Here is an 18,722-nt window from a genome sequence, read left to right on the forward strand (position 1 = left end):
TCTGGTTAGTACACTTGCACCCCACAGTGAGCAGTTAGTTCAGGATCATCACCCAGAGCAGTATTTCTTAACCTATGGGTTGTAACCCTAGATAGCCTGCATATCAGATAATTTACATTATGACTCAAAACAGTGGTAAAAATACAGTTACGAAGTAGCAACAAGAATAATTTTAGGGTTAGGGGTCAGTCACCACAACAGTTGGTCGCAGCATTAGGAAGGCTGAGAACCACTTGCATAGAGGCTACTGCACAATAGATGCTCAGTGAAGAGATCAGTGGAGGTCACGTAACAGCAAGAGTGCAGAACCGCAAAGCTCACCCCGCATAGTGACTAATACACTTAAGACCTCGAATTTATAGTCACAGATCTTAATAAACTTACGTATCCATCGTGGGACTGTCACCTTAGCATTCCATTCCATTGTAATGGCTGTGTTTCTTTCTTCTGGGCTGATTTCAAATGCCAGATAAACTGTGCATTTAAGTTCAGAAGCAGAGGGATGATCGTGGGCACAGCTCCTATGACTCTGGAGTTTTCTTGCATTTGTTCAGAAATTATAAATATGCACCATACTTCACAGAATCAGAAATATTGATGCTTTTCATAATATCCATGGGAATGTGTGGCACTCATAAACTGTACCATTGTGACAAGCAGGGAACCTTTGAATTAAGTTCAGTAACAACAACAACAACAACAACAACAACACCTCCAGAAAAATATCTTGCAAAGAAAGGAAGCACGTTCAAATAACTGAATATTTCCACCTTGACTCATTCCTCTCATCCTTTAATACACTAGTAAAATTTCAGATGGTTTTCGAAGTAAATGCTGCCCTCTTTGTAGCTGAGAACCTGGTGAGAACTTGACATTTGCTGTGTTTAACTTCAGTCATGAGCCAGGGAACAGAGCCTGTGGCTTTGTGGAGCATAGACCTTGTGTGTCCGCGTGTTGATATCGGCTCTGGCTTGCCTGCCTGTTGTTACTCTGCAGAAACAATGTCGGCGCCTGTGGTGCACGAGTGCAGAAGGTGTCCACAAGGGCTGTCGCACACAGCACATGCCGCTGGCAGACGGGACGAGCTGTGGTCCTGGGATGGTAGGTTTTCTCAAAGGGTGAGTCTTGTCTCCAGAGCTTCTGGAATGAACATCTGCCCTCTGCATTTCTTCATTCCTCATTGTTCACTGTCATCTGTTGCTCAGCTAGTTGAGGTGACTGTATTGCTGGGTTTGTCGGAAATAGTACAATGTCAACTGAATTAAATGACTAATTTTAATTTTGCTCTTAAAACTATATGTAGTTATATATGTCATTACATGGACATGCATATTGTATTTTTATGATTTTGATAAATACAGACCTCAGAATGCTATTACGTCAGCAACTCCCTCCCCGATTACATAAAATGTTTTCATGGTATATATTTTCTTCCTTAAATTTTAGTTGAATGTAATTGAATGTGTTAAATGGTTTTCTCCAATCTTTAGTGGTTCTATATATATTAAAATTCATTTCACCCATAAATTACCATAAATTACCATTGTAGTGTAATTTGAAGTAAGAGAAGTGTGACACCTCTGGCTTTATTCTTTCTTAGAATTGTTTTCATTGTTTACAGTCTTTGATGGGCCCCTGTGGATTCTTGGATTGTTCTTTAGTTCTGTAAAGAATTATGTATGAGTTTTGATGGGGATTGCACTAAATAGGTAGATTAGTTTTGGTAACATAGCCATTTTCATGATATGAATTCTGCCAGTCCAGTGACACAGAAGGTCTTTCCATTGTCTGTTGCTGTCTTTGGTTTACTTCCTCAAAATCCTCAAAATTCTGGCAGGTTTTGTTTTCCCCCCTTCCCTTCTCCTTCTTGCTCCTGCTCTGCTCACTCTGGGCTCAGTAGCTCCAGCCCAAAGTACACTGTAGCTGTGTCTTCAGACACCCATATGAGGGCATCAGATCTCATCACAGATGGTTGTGAGCCACCATGTGGTTGCTAGGATTTGAACTCACGACCTCCAGAAGAGCAGTCAGTGCTCTTAACCACTGAGCCATCTCACCAACCGTGGCAGTTTTCATTTTAGAGATCTTTCAACTCCTTAGTTACTCATATGTTTGGGGTATGTGTGTGTGTGCATGTGTGTATGCATGATTTATATATACACACACAAATATATATATACATATATACATACATATATATACACATACATATGCATACATACATACATACATACATACATACATACATACAATAATTGTGATGACCACTGCATTATGAAAAACATTGCTTTGGGGCTAGTGTGGATAGGACAAACACTTTTCATTTTAATCTCAAATATTCTTTACTTCTCCAGTGAGAACCTGATTTCAAAAGCAAAGAGAAATAATTACATCCTTTTTGCATCCTACCACCCTTAGGTACCCAGTAGATAGGGACTATTTATTCCGAGCTGGTGTTAAATGCAGCCTCACTTCTGAGTTGTCCCCGGCTTTAGATAATGTACAGATATTCTTCTGTTTATCTTGTTGCTGCTGTTGTAGTGACCTTGATGTTTTAACTACAGATACACGAGCCATTTCTGTTTGTGTGCTTATTCTGTTCATAGCACTGCCACCGCGGGCTGTGTGTGACCAGGGACATGGAGACCCGTCCTGTGGATGGTGAATGGGGGCCATGGGGACCCTACAGCCCGTGTTCGAGAACCTGTGGTGGGGGAATCAAGAGCACAGCCAGGCTCTGTGACCGGCCCGAGTACGTCTTCTTATTCCCTGTAAATTAAGATTATCCCAAGCACCTGAAAGTAAAAGTCGCTTCCGCTCACTTCTAGAGCTGGAGGTCAGTCTTTGGGTTTCAGAGATTCAGAATCAGCCCGGAATACTTTGATTTATAAATTCAGATTTTTTTTAAAAAAACAATGTAGATTAGATCTCTCCAATTGAATGAAGAGAGCTATGTTCTTCATATTCTGTCTTCGCTTCAGTGTGAGTTTAAGCAGTGAATGTGACTGTTGAATCTGTGGTAGCATCTTCATTTTACTGTGTTTCCAGTGAAACAGCTGAGATCTCCCTCTTGTGTTGGGCTCTCTTGTCCAAGTATGTATTCGGTCACTAGCTTTATACTGTTCTGTAACCTGACATGCCTACTTTTCTTCCTCTGCTCTTCTTCTGGATGCATCACAGTCTTCGACAAGTAAGTGCCGATGAATTCGTCCAATTCTAAAGGATGCTGAGAACCCAGAAAGATCTTAACTGTTTCCATTTCGTAGAGAGTAACTCATGAGCCAGGTGGCACTCAGAACAGTTATGTCAGTGAGCATTTCGAGTGCACAGGAATATGATACACTCTGAATACACTTACATTGGAATGTTGGGCCAGGTAAATTATATATCATCCTTACCCTCAAAACATCTGGGGGTTATTTCCAGGAATAAATGGAAGTAGTGACAAGCATATGTGTGCCCCACTCACGCGTGAGACGATGGGTGTGTTCCTCTTGTTACCCAGGACATTCTCTGTTGTCTGTGTCTCACTAGACATCATTCTTTAGCTCCACCGTTAATTCTTGTTAAAGTTGTCAGAACTGAGACTCGTTTCCGGTGTCCATGTCTAGGTCTCAGTTCTATAGTGTGTGTGTGTGTGTGTGTATGTGGGTGGGTGTTTATGTGTGGGTGTGTGCTATTTTTATGATTCATGTTCCAACTGCTTAAAACACTGTTGTATATTTCTTTTCAAATTATTGATCTTTTTATTTGTTTACATTTCAAATGATATTCCCCTTCCCAGTTACCCCTTCACAAGCCCCCCATCCCATCCACCCTCTCCCCCTTCTCCTTTGCCTCTGTGAGGGTGCTTCTCCACCCACCCACCCACTCCTGCTCTACCATCCCCCTACACTGGGACATCAAGCCTCCACAGGACCAAGGGCCTCCCCTCCCGTTGATGTCAGATAAGGCCATCCTCTGCTACATATGTTTCTGGAGCCGTGGATCCCTCCATGTATGCTCTTTAGCTTAGCCCCTGGGAGCTCTGGGTGGTCCAGTTAGTGGATATTGTTCTTCCTCTGGGGTTACAGTCCTTTTCAGCTCCTTCAGTTCTTCCCCTAGATCTTCCACTGGGATCCCCAGGCTCAGTCTGAGGGCTATATCTGCATATGTATTGCTCAGGTGCTGGTAGAACCTCTCAGGGAATGGGCATACCAGGCTCCTGTCAGCAAGTGCTTCTTACTTTAACATATAAATGTATGAAGAATGTCCATGGCCTTTCCGGTCCTGGCAGAGAATGGGACAGTTGTAGAAATAAATGACCACAGTGATGTCTTACTGATGTGCTTTAAAATGTAATGAATCTGACTAGGCCACGGAACGGAGGAAGGTACTGTGTGGGCCGCAGGATGAAATTTCGATCATGTAATACTGATTCATGTCCAAAAGGCAAGCGAGACTTCCGAGAAAAGCAATGCTCCGACTTTGATGGTAAACATTTCGACATCAACGGCCTCCCCCCCAATGTGAGGTGGCTTCCGAAGTACAGCGGGAGTGAGTAACGCCCTTGCTCTGATACGAAAAACATTCCGCTGTAGAGAAACGCAGAACTTCGCCAGTCTGCATCCGAAATGCAACTCTTCTCTTTGCAGTTGCCGTAAAAGATCGCTGTAAACTCTATTGCCGGGTCGCTGGGACCACCAGCTTCTACCAGTTGAAGGACAGAGTTGCCGATGGGACACCCTGTGGGACGGAAACTAACGACATCTGTGTCCAGGGCCTCTGTCGGGTAAGTAACCCTCGTATTTCTATTTAAGAACAACGTGTTTCTTCTACTTCTGTAACCGGTGTTGTCTCTGTTTCTTCAGAATTTGTCCTTGCGAATGCCATTAAAGTAGTCTTTGGTATCATGCTATCTCTAGGATTATGTTTACTTCTGTTATGAAGCTGCTCTTTGTGTTACAGTGGCATACACCTGTACTCTAGGACTCAGGAGTGAGGTAGGCTAGCCTGGTCTACATAGCTACTGTATCCCGCCTCAAAAATAAAACAAAAGCAGTCTGATGTACATTCAGATGGCTGATTTTGTTTCCCCAATTGTATTTAGAATTGGCATGAAAATGAGATCAGCTTCGCTTAAAGGTAGGAAAAGAACAGACTGGGGCATAGCAAAGGGCTTTTGCCACTTCAGATGTGGCCTCCCGTGGTGACATGTCATCCACGTCCCCTTCCTCCCTAAGTGCTGTGATTCTCATTTCAACCGACAGTGACTGAGTAGATGTCAGGTACCATTCATCAAAGAGAAGATCTTAGCTGTGTGAGGAAGTGAGTAACTGGTGGTGCCGAAGCCGTACGCCTTATTTAAACAAGCAACGTAGCCAAGTGAAATGAAACAGAATATGACCGTGTGCTCTCAACACCCACATGCATTTGACTTTCATAAGATACACAGATAAACCCTCACTGTGTAAATATTCACCTTATGAATTTAAAAAAAAAAATCCTTAGGGCAGGGTGATGGGGAGGCTGCCAAGTCTAACAACTTCAGTTCTGTCCCTGGAGCCCACATGATAGAGAGAAGCAACTCCCACAGGCTGTGCACACCACACACACCCTGCCCCACTACCCCGCTAAATAAATAAATGAATGAATGGAAGAATAAGCCATGTGGTACATGAACTTTTCTTTTCAGGTCACTCAGTTTAGAGGTGTAGTCCACAAAACTAAAGGCCACGTCATGTCCAGAGGACACCTGTGGGGGCAGAAGTGGTACTTTTGTCTGAAATGTCTGGAAGAACCCTTTAATAGACACTTACACTGAGGAGTAATCTGGGGGGGAAATTTGTTCAAGTTTATTTGAAGTAGGCATTCCCATTTTTCTAAGAGTTTCTAAGGTGATTTTTTTTTTAAAAAAAAGTAATACAACCAACTTCTTTTTCGGGTATTCTAATGTGTTGCTAATGTGTCTGTTTGAATTATCTCTCTTTAAAGAATGGCTTTCTTCTTAAAAATATTTTATGTATGTCAGTGCTTTGCCTGCTTGTATGTATGTGCACTACATGCATGCAGTGCCTGCAGAAGCCAGAAGAGGGCGTCAGATCCCTTTGAACTGGAGTTACAAATGGTTGTGAGCCATTATGTGGGTGCTGGGAATAGAACTCAGGTCCTCTGGGAGAGCAGCCAGCACTCTTACCTGCTGAGCCATCTCTCCAGCCCTGAATTATTATTTTCAAATGATTAGGGGATATAGGAATCATTGTCCCAAAACAGAAGTTATTACCTGAGGATATTGATTCAGAAACTTCTGTAAACCCTTTGAAGCACCCTGATCTTTAGACTCTGGGAATACAGTTGCGCCCATGTTTCTGCCTACCTGGCTCAGCAGACATACAGAGAGGCTCCTGTTGTGCCAGAGTCCTGCTCGTTGAAACAATCCTTTGAGGAGAACCCTGTATACTTTAGTGCACTGTGCACACAATTAGTCACCTTGGTGATATGAGTCATGATAATTGTGTTTTGAAGCAAGCTGGCTGTGATCATGTATTAAACTCCAAGGCCAAGAGAGACAAATGTGGAGTGTGTGGTGGTGATAACTCTTCGTGCCAGACCCTGGTGGGTGTCTTCAACAGTGCACATTACGGTAAGCTGAGTGTGCTTGCCCCTGGTTTTCTTTCCATCAGAGTGGGTGCTCTGCTGTGTATTGAAGACACAGCAGTAATGCTTTGTGATAGCCAGTGGACTCTGAGTCCCCAGGCCACAATGCTTGTCGATGAAAAGTATCCAAAGGTAAAGAAAGAAGCTAAACCTTGATCCTGGAATGTTATTTGAATGTATGAACTCACTTGCCTAAGAAAAACCTGATTCTGTGGTTTTGTTGTCTTTTGTTTCTGGAAAGAGGTTCATGTGTCCTGGACTGGACTGGCACTTATGATCATCCAACCTTGACTTCTCAAGTGCCGAGATTACAAGCTTGCACCACCCATGGTCACCTCATGCTGTGCTGGGACCAAGCTCAGGGCTTTTAGCATGTTCAGCAACCTCTGCACTAACTGAGACCATCCCCAGCCCTGAGTCTAAATTTTAACAACAACAACAACAAAAATCAGATACATTTATGAAAATCAAACAGCAAACTCAGTTGTATTTGACCATGGTGTGTGAATGTTACTTAAATTTGGAGACCTTTTAATGGTGTTCCTACAAGTTAGAATGTATATCTTTATGACTTTTCCTGGGAAACTTGCTTCTAATTATTTTACATTTGAATCTATCTGTCTGTCATCTATCTGTTTTTTTTTTTTTTTTTGAGAAGATACCTGGTCTGTGTGTTGTGTTTGTTTTTAATACTGTATTGAAAATGATGACTGAAAGTTAAGGGTTAAAAGGTTAATTTTATTGTTGGTTCGCAATTGCCACCTCTTGATTTCCCAAGTAACATGTGCATTGCTGTTTCCAATGGATACCTGACCATGATTTCGATTTCATTTAAAACTGTTTTCAGACTACCTCAGACATTTTCCATTCTTAAAATTTCCGGGAAAATGTTCTTTCTTTGAAGGATACAAGCGGATCCTTAAGACTTTCCTTGTACATTAAATGCTCGTTTCTCACAGAGTTAATTTTAAAATTAAATTATCTTCCTATGAGTGAGCTCATGACGCTAACAGTAACTATTTGGTTAAAGGCTATTACACCAGACTCTGGTTTTTTTTAACTTTGATCTATGTGAGAAGCATAGAACAATTCATGTTTTAACGTGCTGGAAATGGTCGTGGATGTTAGCAGCATCTCCCTTCTCTCTTGGTTATTGATTATTTCACGGGAGGTACATACTTGAACCCCCTTCATAACCACTGACACTCCTGTAGACTTCAGTTACTGGAACACATTTCCCGTTACAAAATCACGCACATTAAATTAGAGGCGAGCACTTAACCTTTGTGCAAATTCTGTGGCGATTAATAGTTCCCTTACAAATGGGAAGCCAGCTGCAAATCATTTGCAGGGTGGGGATCATGTTTAGCATATCTGCCCCCTGGTGGCCACCTTCATCCTGACATCCTTCTAGTGCCTTGGGGAGACCCATGGAAGCAGTTGTTTTATAGAGAGTTGTAAAATTAACCTTCATTATAACCTGCGGGACACACAGAGCAGTCAAGCAGTTATCATTATGTCTAAGTTGTGATGCCTGAAAGAGATAAGTCAAGTTGCTGTAAAGGCCTACAGGTGGCCTGGCAGCGTCATCTTTAAATGACTGTAACCATGGCACGGTATTTTCAAATTTAAGACATAAGAGAAAAACCACAACTCTCATTCATGTACTAAATTGAGGGGGTCAATTTTCAGAAGGACGAGAAGTTGTCTGTAGTAATATCTCTTGAGCACTTGGAGGTCTGTGCTTTACCTGGGGGATTCAGCTGTCTCTGTGAGTATTTTCAGGGTCAGGAAAGGTCCCCCTTTTCTTGTTTAATGTGTATTTTACATGGCATTTCCTCTCCAATCTTGGATATAAATATGGAGATCTTTGTTTGAGGTACAAAATAGAAGCTTAAGAAAAAAATCTGAAATTTTATTATTTTCTTAATAATAAAACTTTCAGTTATTTGGTCACCAAAACACCATGTCAGCCGCCCCGATATCCCTAGACTTGTGAATGGGTTTGAAATCCCGGATTGTGTGTCGGCCGGAGGTGAACATGTCAGAATGACAGAAGTAGGATAGAAAAGGAAATGTTGAGCTTTAAGAATCTCAAGGTTGGAGCTGGAAAGACAGCTCAGAAGTAGCACTTGCTGCTTTTGCAGAAGAGTCAAGCTCAGTTCTCAGCACCCCCATCAGGTGGCTCACAACTGCCTTGAGGACAGCTCCAGATATCCGAAATCCTCTTCTGGTCACTGCAGGCTCCCCTCCCCTCCCCCAACCCCCCGACACAAACATACACAATAATAACAAAAACAAAGTGGTAAGAAGCAACCTAATCTTAAAGTCTGTGTATTTGGGGTGGTTACCCTCATCTCAGTCTTACGTGGTATGTTAAGGGGAGTTTCAGACGGGAAAACCCACTTAACCACGTGTTAAAGGCTAGAAAGACAGGCTATGTGTGATCAGGCCATGCCGTCCTGCAGCTACTTGGTGGTAATAAATTGACCGGAAGTCTGAGCTTTGTGTAATAGTGATGCTTTGGGGAGTTCACCCTGCAGATTAGGGATGAAAGGGGCCAAAGAAGTACATTTATAGTTTTGTGAAATTTTACGCTTGCAAAACTATTTTGCAGGTTACAATGTTGTTGTAAAGATCCCTGCAGGGGCTACAAACATTGAAATTCTCCAGCACAGCTATTCTGGAAGACCAGAAGATGACAACTATCTTGGTAAGCGTGTGTAGCAAGCAGCAGTGATATATGTATGGTGTGTGTGCAGTTTCTTGGATGTCTGTGATTGGGGTAGCTCTGTCTACACCTTTAAGCTACAGACAATATATCCTTCTAGAAAGAAAATAGAAATAATGGGAAAAATTCAGTTTTTGTTTTTCATTATAATATCTTAGGTTAATCAAAGGTTTAGTCAAAAAAAGTTGCATGTATATTCGGAATAAATTTCTCTTTTCTCTAATGCTCACTCTTTGGCTATCCTTAAATGTGTTTTTAGCATGTAGCAAAAGTACTTAAATACAGTTTTACTTAAATTTCTTCTGTATGTAAATAATTTTATATTTTGGGTTATTACTGAATATGGTCATTGTGTATTTCTAGTGTGTAAACTAGATATTTTTGTTTCCTGTTTTTTTAAGAAAAAAAAAACTTATTTCAGATCTGGAGAATTTTGCTTAGCTAGAAACATGAGAAGAGCGTTTACAAAGGTTTTCTTCTCAGAGTGAGCCAATTCCTGAATTATCAAATTCCTTAACCTGGTGAAGAGGGTGATATACAGCCAGTAAGGCAATTTATCTGCTTCCAGTTAGTAAGATTTGAAATATTCGCCCACGTAACTCATACTTACCACCAGCAAGGTGACTTTGTTATGAACAGCTTACTGCAGAAAGCATAGGTGGTATCATAGAGTCAAGGACATGGGGCTAGCCCTTCAGCAGGTGCAGGCTTTCTCTGGCATGAAAGTTTAGACTCTTACAGTAACAAATCAGCTGGAGCTCTCTGCACAAGTGTTGTATATGTGCGACCCACATACCCAGCTGAGCTGCTCACAGAAGAGTGCTTAGTTTCATGCTGTGTCACTTCTATCGATATGAGTGCCAAGCATGTCCCAGAGAGCTGGATGCATGCAAATGTCCTGCTTTTTGTCCTATCATATTTAGGTGGTATTAATTTCTCCTATTTAAACATATCACCTTGGTATGCAGCCAGAGATGTGTGCTACCAAAATGTAGGTAAGTGATTATCCTGGCCACATCTTCCTGGGACTAGTCCACGGGTTCTTCCCAAGTTGAAGATTAGAAATGTGCTAACAAGGTACCTACCATATAAGTGAGCTTACACAGTAACATGAAGACTTCAGTCTACCTTGTAGTCAGAAAAATAGGCTCACGGGTCACTTGGAAGGGTTTCAAAAGAGTTTATTGTTTGAGAATTTCATGTCACCAAAAGTCCCTTAAATAAGCCTGTGGGTGTTAGATAAAGCCCATCTCCTTACACAGAGAAGTTTCTGTTCCACAGGACAGATGTCAAACTTTATTTGTCCTTTAGTGTGATCTGTAAAGTTGCTTCAGCTGTCAGCATCAGTGGTTTGCGTCCTTTGGGTGAAGTTCTCAGGATGCCAAGTCCACATTTTCTTCAAGGTTTCTTTTCAGGTCCTGCTGAATTAACACAAGTCAAAATCAAGGGAGAAGTACTTGGTTAATATAAGGATTTATCTTTAAAATTACAGAGTGCTCCAGAACATTGAGAAGTAAAAGTCAATGGGCTAGTCTTGTATGATTCCCTTCCACACGGCTATGGACTCCAAGCAATTCTATATTTAAATGTAGCAAATTATGAATATATTCTATATATACACACATATACATGTATGACAGGAGTCTGAGCTACTTTTCCGGTTGCTGTGATAAAATACCCTGAGAAAAGACATTTAAGATAAAAGGGTTTGTTCTGGCCTTATATGTCAAGGGTGTATCCAACATGGAGAGAAGGTCTAGCAGTAGGCATCGTGCAAGACAGATGGTGACCTGCCAGCCACAGTCGGAAGTCAGAGACTGATGACTGCCTGTGCTCACTAGCATTCTCTTCTATACAGACTGGACCTGAGCCCAGGGACGGTGCTGCTTAGTGTTAGGGAATCCTAACCTCAGGAAGCCTAATCAGGATGACCCTTCACGGGCACAGCCAGTGCCTCACACAATCCAGACAAGCTTCTCGGGAAGCTTGCCTTCCAGGTCATTCTAGATACCATCAAGTTGATAATAATGATCACAGGGGTTTATATTGATTCTCTGATAGGAATCAATTAAAGATTGACTGAAAGGATCTATGAAAGGAAGAGGCTGTTTTGAAGAGGCACACGTATCAGCAGTGATCAACAGCTCCTCTGTGAACAACTGTGGACATTTCTGTGGGGATGGGGTACCCTGCTAGTGTTTTATGTTGCTCGGATCCCTGCCCAGTGGTCACCCAGATAGCCCTGGTTAAACTAAATGGCCCACAAAACCAAACCAAGAGTCATGAATCAGGGGACAGGATTAGTGGAGAGGAGTGGGAGAGGACGGGGGTGGGGGATGGGGGTGGGAAGAGGTAAGGGGTGGGGAGAGTAACCAGAATGCATTGTATCCGTGTATGACATTGTCAAAGGGCTAACTTAATTGTACAGTTTGGCTTTAAGACGTTAAGGCTTTGCACATTTGTTCCGAATTAAGCATGAATGGAATGCAGATGGTTTGTTCTTTGCTTTCCGCACTGGTGACTGATTAGTTGGGTGCGCTGCATGGGAGCGCTCTGGTTCGTCCAGTTTCTCTTCTTCCTGTGTGTCCTTCCTGTTTTGTGCCTCTGAAGAGGTTCTGGGATACAGCAGGGTAGGGCGAATCTGTCTTAACATACTTGGCTGCTCTGTTCAAGTTTTCTTACTTGCAGATGAGAGACCCCAGCACCGTAACATAGTTTATTTCCTTAACGTCCGTTTATATTTGCTCTCTTCAGATTCAGGAAAGCGTTTGAATTTAAAAGTGAGGACAGTTAACCCCCACCCGGTCCGTTCCCTGTCTCATGAGCCGCACTGTATTGTTTTACAGCATTATCCGACACTCAAGGGAACTTTCTTCTGAATGGAAACTTTGTCGTAAGTATGGCAAAGAAAGAGATCAACATCCAGGGCGCTGTTTTCGAATACAGCGGGTCAAACAACTCGATTGAAAGAATTAATAGCACAGACCGGCTGGAGGCGGAGCTTGTTCTGCAGGTAACGGCTTGCGGTCAGTGGTGAGACACAGCCGCAGTCTTATCGGTGGACTCGTTAAATGCTTGAAGTTATCAGTTATAAGAACAATGTCTGGAGAGTTTAATCTTTTATAAATTAATTGTATGTTCCTCTGTATTTTATTGAGGTGTTGTGTGTGGGTAATTTATACAACCCTGACGTGCGCTATTCCTTCAACATCCCCGTTGAGGAGAGGACTAATCTGTTCTCCTGGGATCCATATGGGCCGTGGCAAGACTGTACCAAAATGTGCCAAGGTACCCTGGCCTTACATAAGAGACCCAAGTTTGTGCATGCTGGTATTGTTTGGATTTCCCTTAAGTCTGGCTGGCTAATGAGACCTTCCATCCACGGAGCACACAGGCATGCCAAGTGTCCCGTCTGTACCCCTTCTTCTCAGTCTTTCCTCTCCGTGTGGCTAACCATCCCATCAGTCCTACTGATCTCCGCGTCTTTTCACCGTTTCTCTCTCTCCTTTCCCTCTAGGTTGCCAGGTTACCCCCCGCCCCAGTCATTCCCCTCCACACATCTTTTCTTAGAATCCCATTTGTCTGATACTGGCGCAATGTCAAACATTAATTTTATTTCTCTTCCTTGGAGACGGGAAAATAACATTTGTACCGTGGTGTGAAAAGCTGGAAGGGTCAGAGAGGAGAAGGGCAAAGGAGGGAGATGGAGGGTGGGAGGGGAAATGGAAACTGTGGGGCCATGGTGTGCTCTGTAACTGTGGGCCGTTTATGGTATGATGCTATGTTTCTGTACCAGCGATATTTATCGAGGGACCGCTTTGATTCAGATTATTAAGAGCCAAATTTTATATTCGGATATAGCCTGCACATAAATAGATATCATCATGTAAATGCAAAGGCCATGTCTACTCATGAAGATTCTCCAGAAGAGGTAGAGGGAGTTGTAGAGTGTGGAAGCTGACTAGAGGATGGTGGGGGGGAGGGAAGGAAGCTCAGAACAGTGTGCAGATGACAAAGGGTCGGTGGCTTGAGGCGGTGGGTGGCCTGGGATGATGAGGATTATCTAAGCATCTCACCTGCCAGGTGCCGTAGGAGCAGAGGCACTCTCTGGGAAAAGACCCTGTCTCTCTGTCCTTTGGCATTGAGGCAGAGCTGCTCAGAATGGGCACAGGAAATGGAGTTCTATCATTGAGTGGGACAGGCTCTCAGAACAGACACAGTAGTAGGTGACGGAAGATCAACTGGGATCAATACTAGAGTCGAATCAGGGCACTGCCAGTACTTGGTGGCGTAGGGTTTCTATTCTGTAATCAAACATCATGGCTAAAAGCACAATGGGGCGGGGCACCACCCACAATGGGCCGTGGATTCCCAATTCTATCATTAATCAAGAACATGTCCCACAGTCTTGCCCACAGGCCAATCTCATGAAGCATTTTCTCAGTTGAGGTTCTCTCACTCAATGACTCTAGCTTGTGTCAAGTTGACAGGAAGTCTAGCCGGTGCACTGGGGAGGTTAAAGAGGTCATTTTGAGGAAGAGGCCTTGGGTGAACTTTTCAGAAGACAAGTGGAGTTCAGAGAGGTGAGAGCAGCTGTCCTGCACTCAATGTGTAAACAAATATAAGGGGTGTGACTGTGGACGCGAGGCAACAGGCCAAGCAACAGGTGAAGGATGGAAGATTCTAGAATACAGTGGATACCTCAAGAATAGCGTCTGAGAGACAATGAGGAGGGAAAAGGGGAACTATTAATTCCTTGGCCATCAAATACTATGATTGGATTCTCTGCTCTGTGTAGCTCTGTGGCTTGTTACTTGTTTTTCTCTGCTCTGAAGTAACTCATACTCAAGACTTTAGAACAGCTGTACATTTTTGTCTTAGAATTTTCTTATGTTATTTTTAAATATATTTTCTCTATCTTTGCAGTATCCCTCTTTGCTCTTGTGCTCATAAATATGTGGTGTTTTAGACTCATTGTATGATTGCCCTTCCATAGAGACCCCTTCAATATTATCCTGGGGATTCCCTTCAGTATTTCTTTAATCTCACGAATCCTCTTTTATATTTACCTCCCTCATTAAGGGAAACAGACCACAGTAAATTTTGGAGAAAGAAAGGGAATTGGGGGCAGGGGAGGGACTTACCATTTCTGAAATGCTTGGCAAGTTCTTTAATGATATAAATTCTAGATAGACAACTTGTCTTTAGACACACAAAGGTCTTGTCCTTTGGCTTCTTCAGCTTGCTCTTTACTTCCCTGGCCATGTACAGGGCATCCATCTTAAAGCTTTTTGGATCTACTCCTTAGTTCTAGTGATGTCAGAGAACAGGATGCACTGCTCTGACCTGCATGGCTTGGGAACTGGGGAAACAGGGAAATGAGTTGAGGACAGACACAGGCTTATGTATGGAAAGACTGGGATTGAATAGAACCATGCTAGCCCGACAGAGCTGCACCACAGGTGTATCAACCGGTAACCTCAGCGTGTTTACTCTGCGCAGCCTGAGAAGGAGGGGTCACGAATCTCTGGGAGAGGTCTCCGTCGTGAAGCGGTCTCAGGCTGTAAATTTCTGGGAGGAAGGAAGCTGCAGTCTGTGTTACCTGTACACTCTATCGGCATCTGCACGTGGACCAGAGGAAGGCTTTACCAATTTCCAGGGCTCTCAGGGATCGGTCCTTAACAACAATACATATCTACTTGGGGCTCTGTCAGCTGCCTACATGGGTTCCCTGATGTGCTGTTCTTTCTCATCTTCCTGTGATTTTTTTTACAATATTTTTGGAAATAGATTCTTCTTGAAGTTTTTTAAATGTTTTTTAATTTTTTGATGATTTTCTCACACTAGTCTTTCGTTTTCCTAGAGTTTGTCTTGTTTGAAGGTGAAGCCTCTTAAATTGAAGCCTTTTAATAATCTCTCATCTGTCACCTCCTTGGTTAACAGCTCTAGCCATGCCTATTTCCTGCTCATTTGCTTCTTCCTATCTGTCACGTTTGAGGCTTCCTGAAGTCCACGTTAATGCTTTTTGACATGTAAGAACTAAAACTGCTTTTTGGATCACATGAATGACTGGAAGAAGAACCTAAAGTCAGTTGATCATTCGTTTTTTGGAACTGTGCCCCAAGTAGAAAAATCCTGTCTTCCATTCGTCATGGCGGGGGAAAATAGAACCGTTCTGGAGGCAGTGGGCATAGAGAGTTCAGGGAACTGGGATGTGATGGCGGCTTCCTTAGTCAACAAGTTTCTGTCCCGTGTGACCCTTCTTTCCTGTGCCACACGCTCCTTTTCTAGGGCTGTACTGTCCAGTATGGCAGCCACCAGCCATTTTCCAGTATGGCAGAAGTCAGCCGTCCCTGACCAGTCTGTCTTCAGGTGTGAGCTGTCCATTAGATTTTGGAGATTAATATGAAAAGAAAGTAAAAAAAATAATATTTTTATGTCAGTATTTTGAAAATGATCAAATTTAATACATTTGGGGTTAAAGATAAGAGTCATTAAAGTTAATTTTGCTGGTATCATTTTATCTCTTATTTCAACTACAGAAAGTACAAAATGGCATTTGAGGCTCACAGACTGCTCTTGGTGACTGGAGTAGCTATAGTTTAGCCGTCCTCTGAATCTGAGTTCTAACCTAGTCTTTGTTTTTGTACCTACCCCTCCTGCCCTCATAAGGTTGGGCTTCGTCTGCCTTGGTTCTGTCTGAAGCATTTACCATCTCTTTTCATCTTCCCAGTTTCCCTCTTCTCTTCGGCTTCATTTCCTTTCTTTATTTTCTTTTGCCCCTTTACATACATGCCTTTTCAAAATCATTTACATTTATTTTAAAGAGGGCCTAGACTAGATCTGAGATAAACACGTGTTCGTGTTTAGTCAAGTGCGAGTATAAAGTCGAACGCTCACAAAACAGAAATCTGATCCTGTCACTGAGTGCTTCGGCTCCTGAAGAAGATGCAGACTCAAGGTGCTCTGGCCCCAGCTGGCCTGAAGAGAAACAGCTGCCCAGTCTCTGTGGGATGAACGGAGGCTGTCCTTGATCAGACCATGTTTTGGGGTTCATTTCCATGTTTTCCTCTGCCTTGGAAACAAAGTCAGACCTTACTTTTAGAGAAGCATTAGTCCTAGAAAACAGTGGAAGTACAGAAGAGCCGAATATTCTCCACTTGCCCCATCTGTCCTGGCCTCCTTACTCCCCGCTGCTCTGCCATGAATGTTTGCATCCATTGGCATGTGTGTATAACCAACAAGCTAGTTCTGACTCTTGGCAAGACCTGTAGTTTACGCTAGAGTCCTTCTTCATTATGCTGTGAATTCTGTGGGTTTTGACAAGCGAATGGTGATGTGTTTCCACATTCCAGGGTCACACAGAGGAGTTTCACAGCCCCAATACACCCCCATGAGTCACCCTTCCATTCTGTCCCCTGCAACCTATGGAGCTACTAACCTTTGACTTGCAAATGTCATTACCTTTGCCATTCATGTCTCCTGTCTGAAAGGTCAGCCTTATATGGACAGCACTGTTCTGAAGGGAAAAGACAGGGCTTGTTGTCATAGGCTGTATCCTACCGGTCAGTTCACATTAAGTGTCATTCCACTTGACGTGCAAGTTGTCATAGGACTGTGACAGCATATATTAGAAAGTAATCCATGGGGACAATGATCTATCAGTAACACGACTAACATGCTGACTCTGCTGTTGCGGAGGTGATGGGTTTTTTTTTACTCTATAGCTACCCATCTTCCCTTTGGGCTCCTCACTGTGCAAACTCCCACCCTCAGCCATACATCCCGGTCACTGAGGATTCAGCTTATAAAAAGGAATTCCTGACAGGACTTATTAATGTACTGTCGACTGCAAATAGTATCAAAAACTTCTGCTTTCCTAGCTGAGTCATTTGTGCTAGTTATTATAATTATGGGACATCTCCTTAAATAAATTTCTCTTTAATTTTTAATCTTCATTTCACTCTGGCCAAGGTCTTCACAGAAGAAAAATTGCCTGCGTTCGTAAGAGTGACCGTGCAGTTGTATCTGATCAGAGTTGTGGCCACTTACCGCTGCCACTGCTTGTGACTGAAAAGTGCAATACGGACTGTGAACTGAGGTAAAAGAGAAGTCCCGTGTGAGGTAACCCACTGTAATGAAGATGAGCTAATAGCTAGATAAGGCATCCAGCACGGTGCCTCTCGAGCCAGGAGCCCCCTGTCCTCTGTCCCGTTGTTTATAACATTGAAGATCTCTGCTTCACATCCTTGCTTAGTAAGTCATGTGACTCCTGAATTAATCGTATTAGCTAAATACCAGTATGTAGGCATACTGTGTACAATGTGGAAGCAATTTATTCTGTAAAATGAATCCAGATAAACTATAACCTGAAAACCCATGGTTTAAAGATTTGCTACAGTAGGTTCGTGTAGCATGACTGTACTACTCCAGCTGAGATTAAGACTCCGTCAACACATAATATTTGAGAACGAGAGAGTATAGCTTGGGTTCTCTGATATATTAGAATTGGATTAATATATTAACAATCCTAAGCAAGGTGCAAGCAGGTTGACACTTCTATACCAAATTCTAAATTTCTTAGGAGTTTGTGTGTGAGGCTGCTTATGTGTGTGACTGGTTAATAGACTGACGTACACTAAAAACAAAAACTTAATAACCTCATATTCCAATTAAAGAAATTACCTGGTGCCAGGCAATATTTAATATTAAGAGATAGCCAAAACCTCTCCTTTGTGCGTGAAGAGTGAGAATTTGGATAAACTGTGGCATTTGTGAAGGCACAAAAGAAAAGCCTCATAAAACGGCTACTGATGGAGCGCAGTGGAATCCTTCTCAGCCCCATGCTTTATTATACCGATGTATGCTAGGCTACGAGTGGGATAAACTGGCTAAAGTTACCATTTTTACTTAGTGAACAATGATTTTTACAAATATTTCTAAATAGAGAATACAGCAATTAACTAGAAGTTGTGATATGCATCCCAAGAAAACTATCTAACCAGCTTCCAAAGGCTGGATTTTAACTACTGCAGTAAGATTCCCAGACCGCCTCTGGTCATTTACCAAGGTTTGGCCTGGGGTTTGCAGAGGAGGAAACTGTCTGACTGGGAGTCAGTGTATCCTGCGGAGTCTTAAGTCTACCATGATTAAAGTTAGATGCTCTCAAGGAACCTTGCATTGTAAGGCATACCTCCACAGTTGCCACCAGCGGTTAGTGTGACACCAATATGCTCAGCATTTGCATAGTTTTAGAGCAACCAAGATTTCATTTGGAAGATGGTAAGATTATACACACACACACACATATAGACACACAGACACACACATATACACACACAGACACACACACACA

At 42.7% G+C, this 18,722-nt stretch overlaps 1 protein-coding gene across 1 annotated transcript in view; it reads left to right on the forward strand.

Annotated features, from left to right (window-relative positions):
- Adamts20 (ADAM metallopeptidase with thrombospondin type 1 motif 20) overlaps window positions 1-18,722 on the forward strand; it is a 117,146-nt gene that overhangs the window by 48,324 nt on the left and 50,100 nt on the right. Inside the window, exons 11-19 of the mRNA XM_028752163.1 lie at window positions 997-1,101; window positions 2,607-2,752; window positions 4,355-4,536; window positions 4,635-4,771; window positions 6,505-6,622; window positions 9,254-9,349; window positions 12,214-12,380; window positions 12,526-12,655; window positions 17,342-17,468. Of these exons, the coding sequence (XP_028607996.1) occupies window positions 997-1,101; window positions 2,607-2,752; window positions 4,355-4,536; window positions 4,635-4,771; window positions 6,505-6,622; window positions 9,254-9,349; window positions 12,214-12,380; window positions 12,526-12,655; window positions 17,342-17,468 (1,208 nt within the window). The remainder of the gene's footprint in view (window positions 1-996; window positions 1,102-2,606; window positions 2,753-4,354; window positions 4,537-4,634; window positions 4,772-6,504; window positions 6,623-9,253; window positions 9,350-12,213; window positions 12,381-12,525; window positions 12,656-17,341; window positions 17,469-18,722) is intronic.

This window comes from Grammomys surdaster, unplaced genomic scaffold (assembly GCF_004785775.1).
Source record: "Grammomys surdaster isolate TR1022 unplaced genomic scaffold, NIH_TR_1.0 125878, whole genome shotgun sequence".
Lineage (NCBI taxonomy): Eukaryota > Metazoa > Chordata > Mammalia > Rodentia > Muridae > Grammomys > Grammomys surdaster.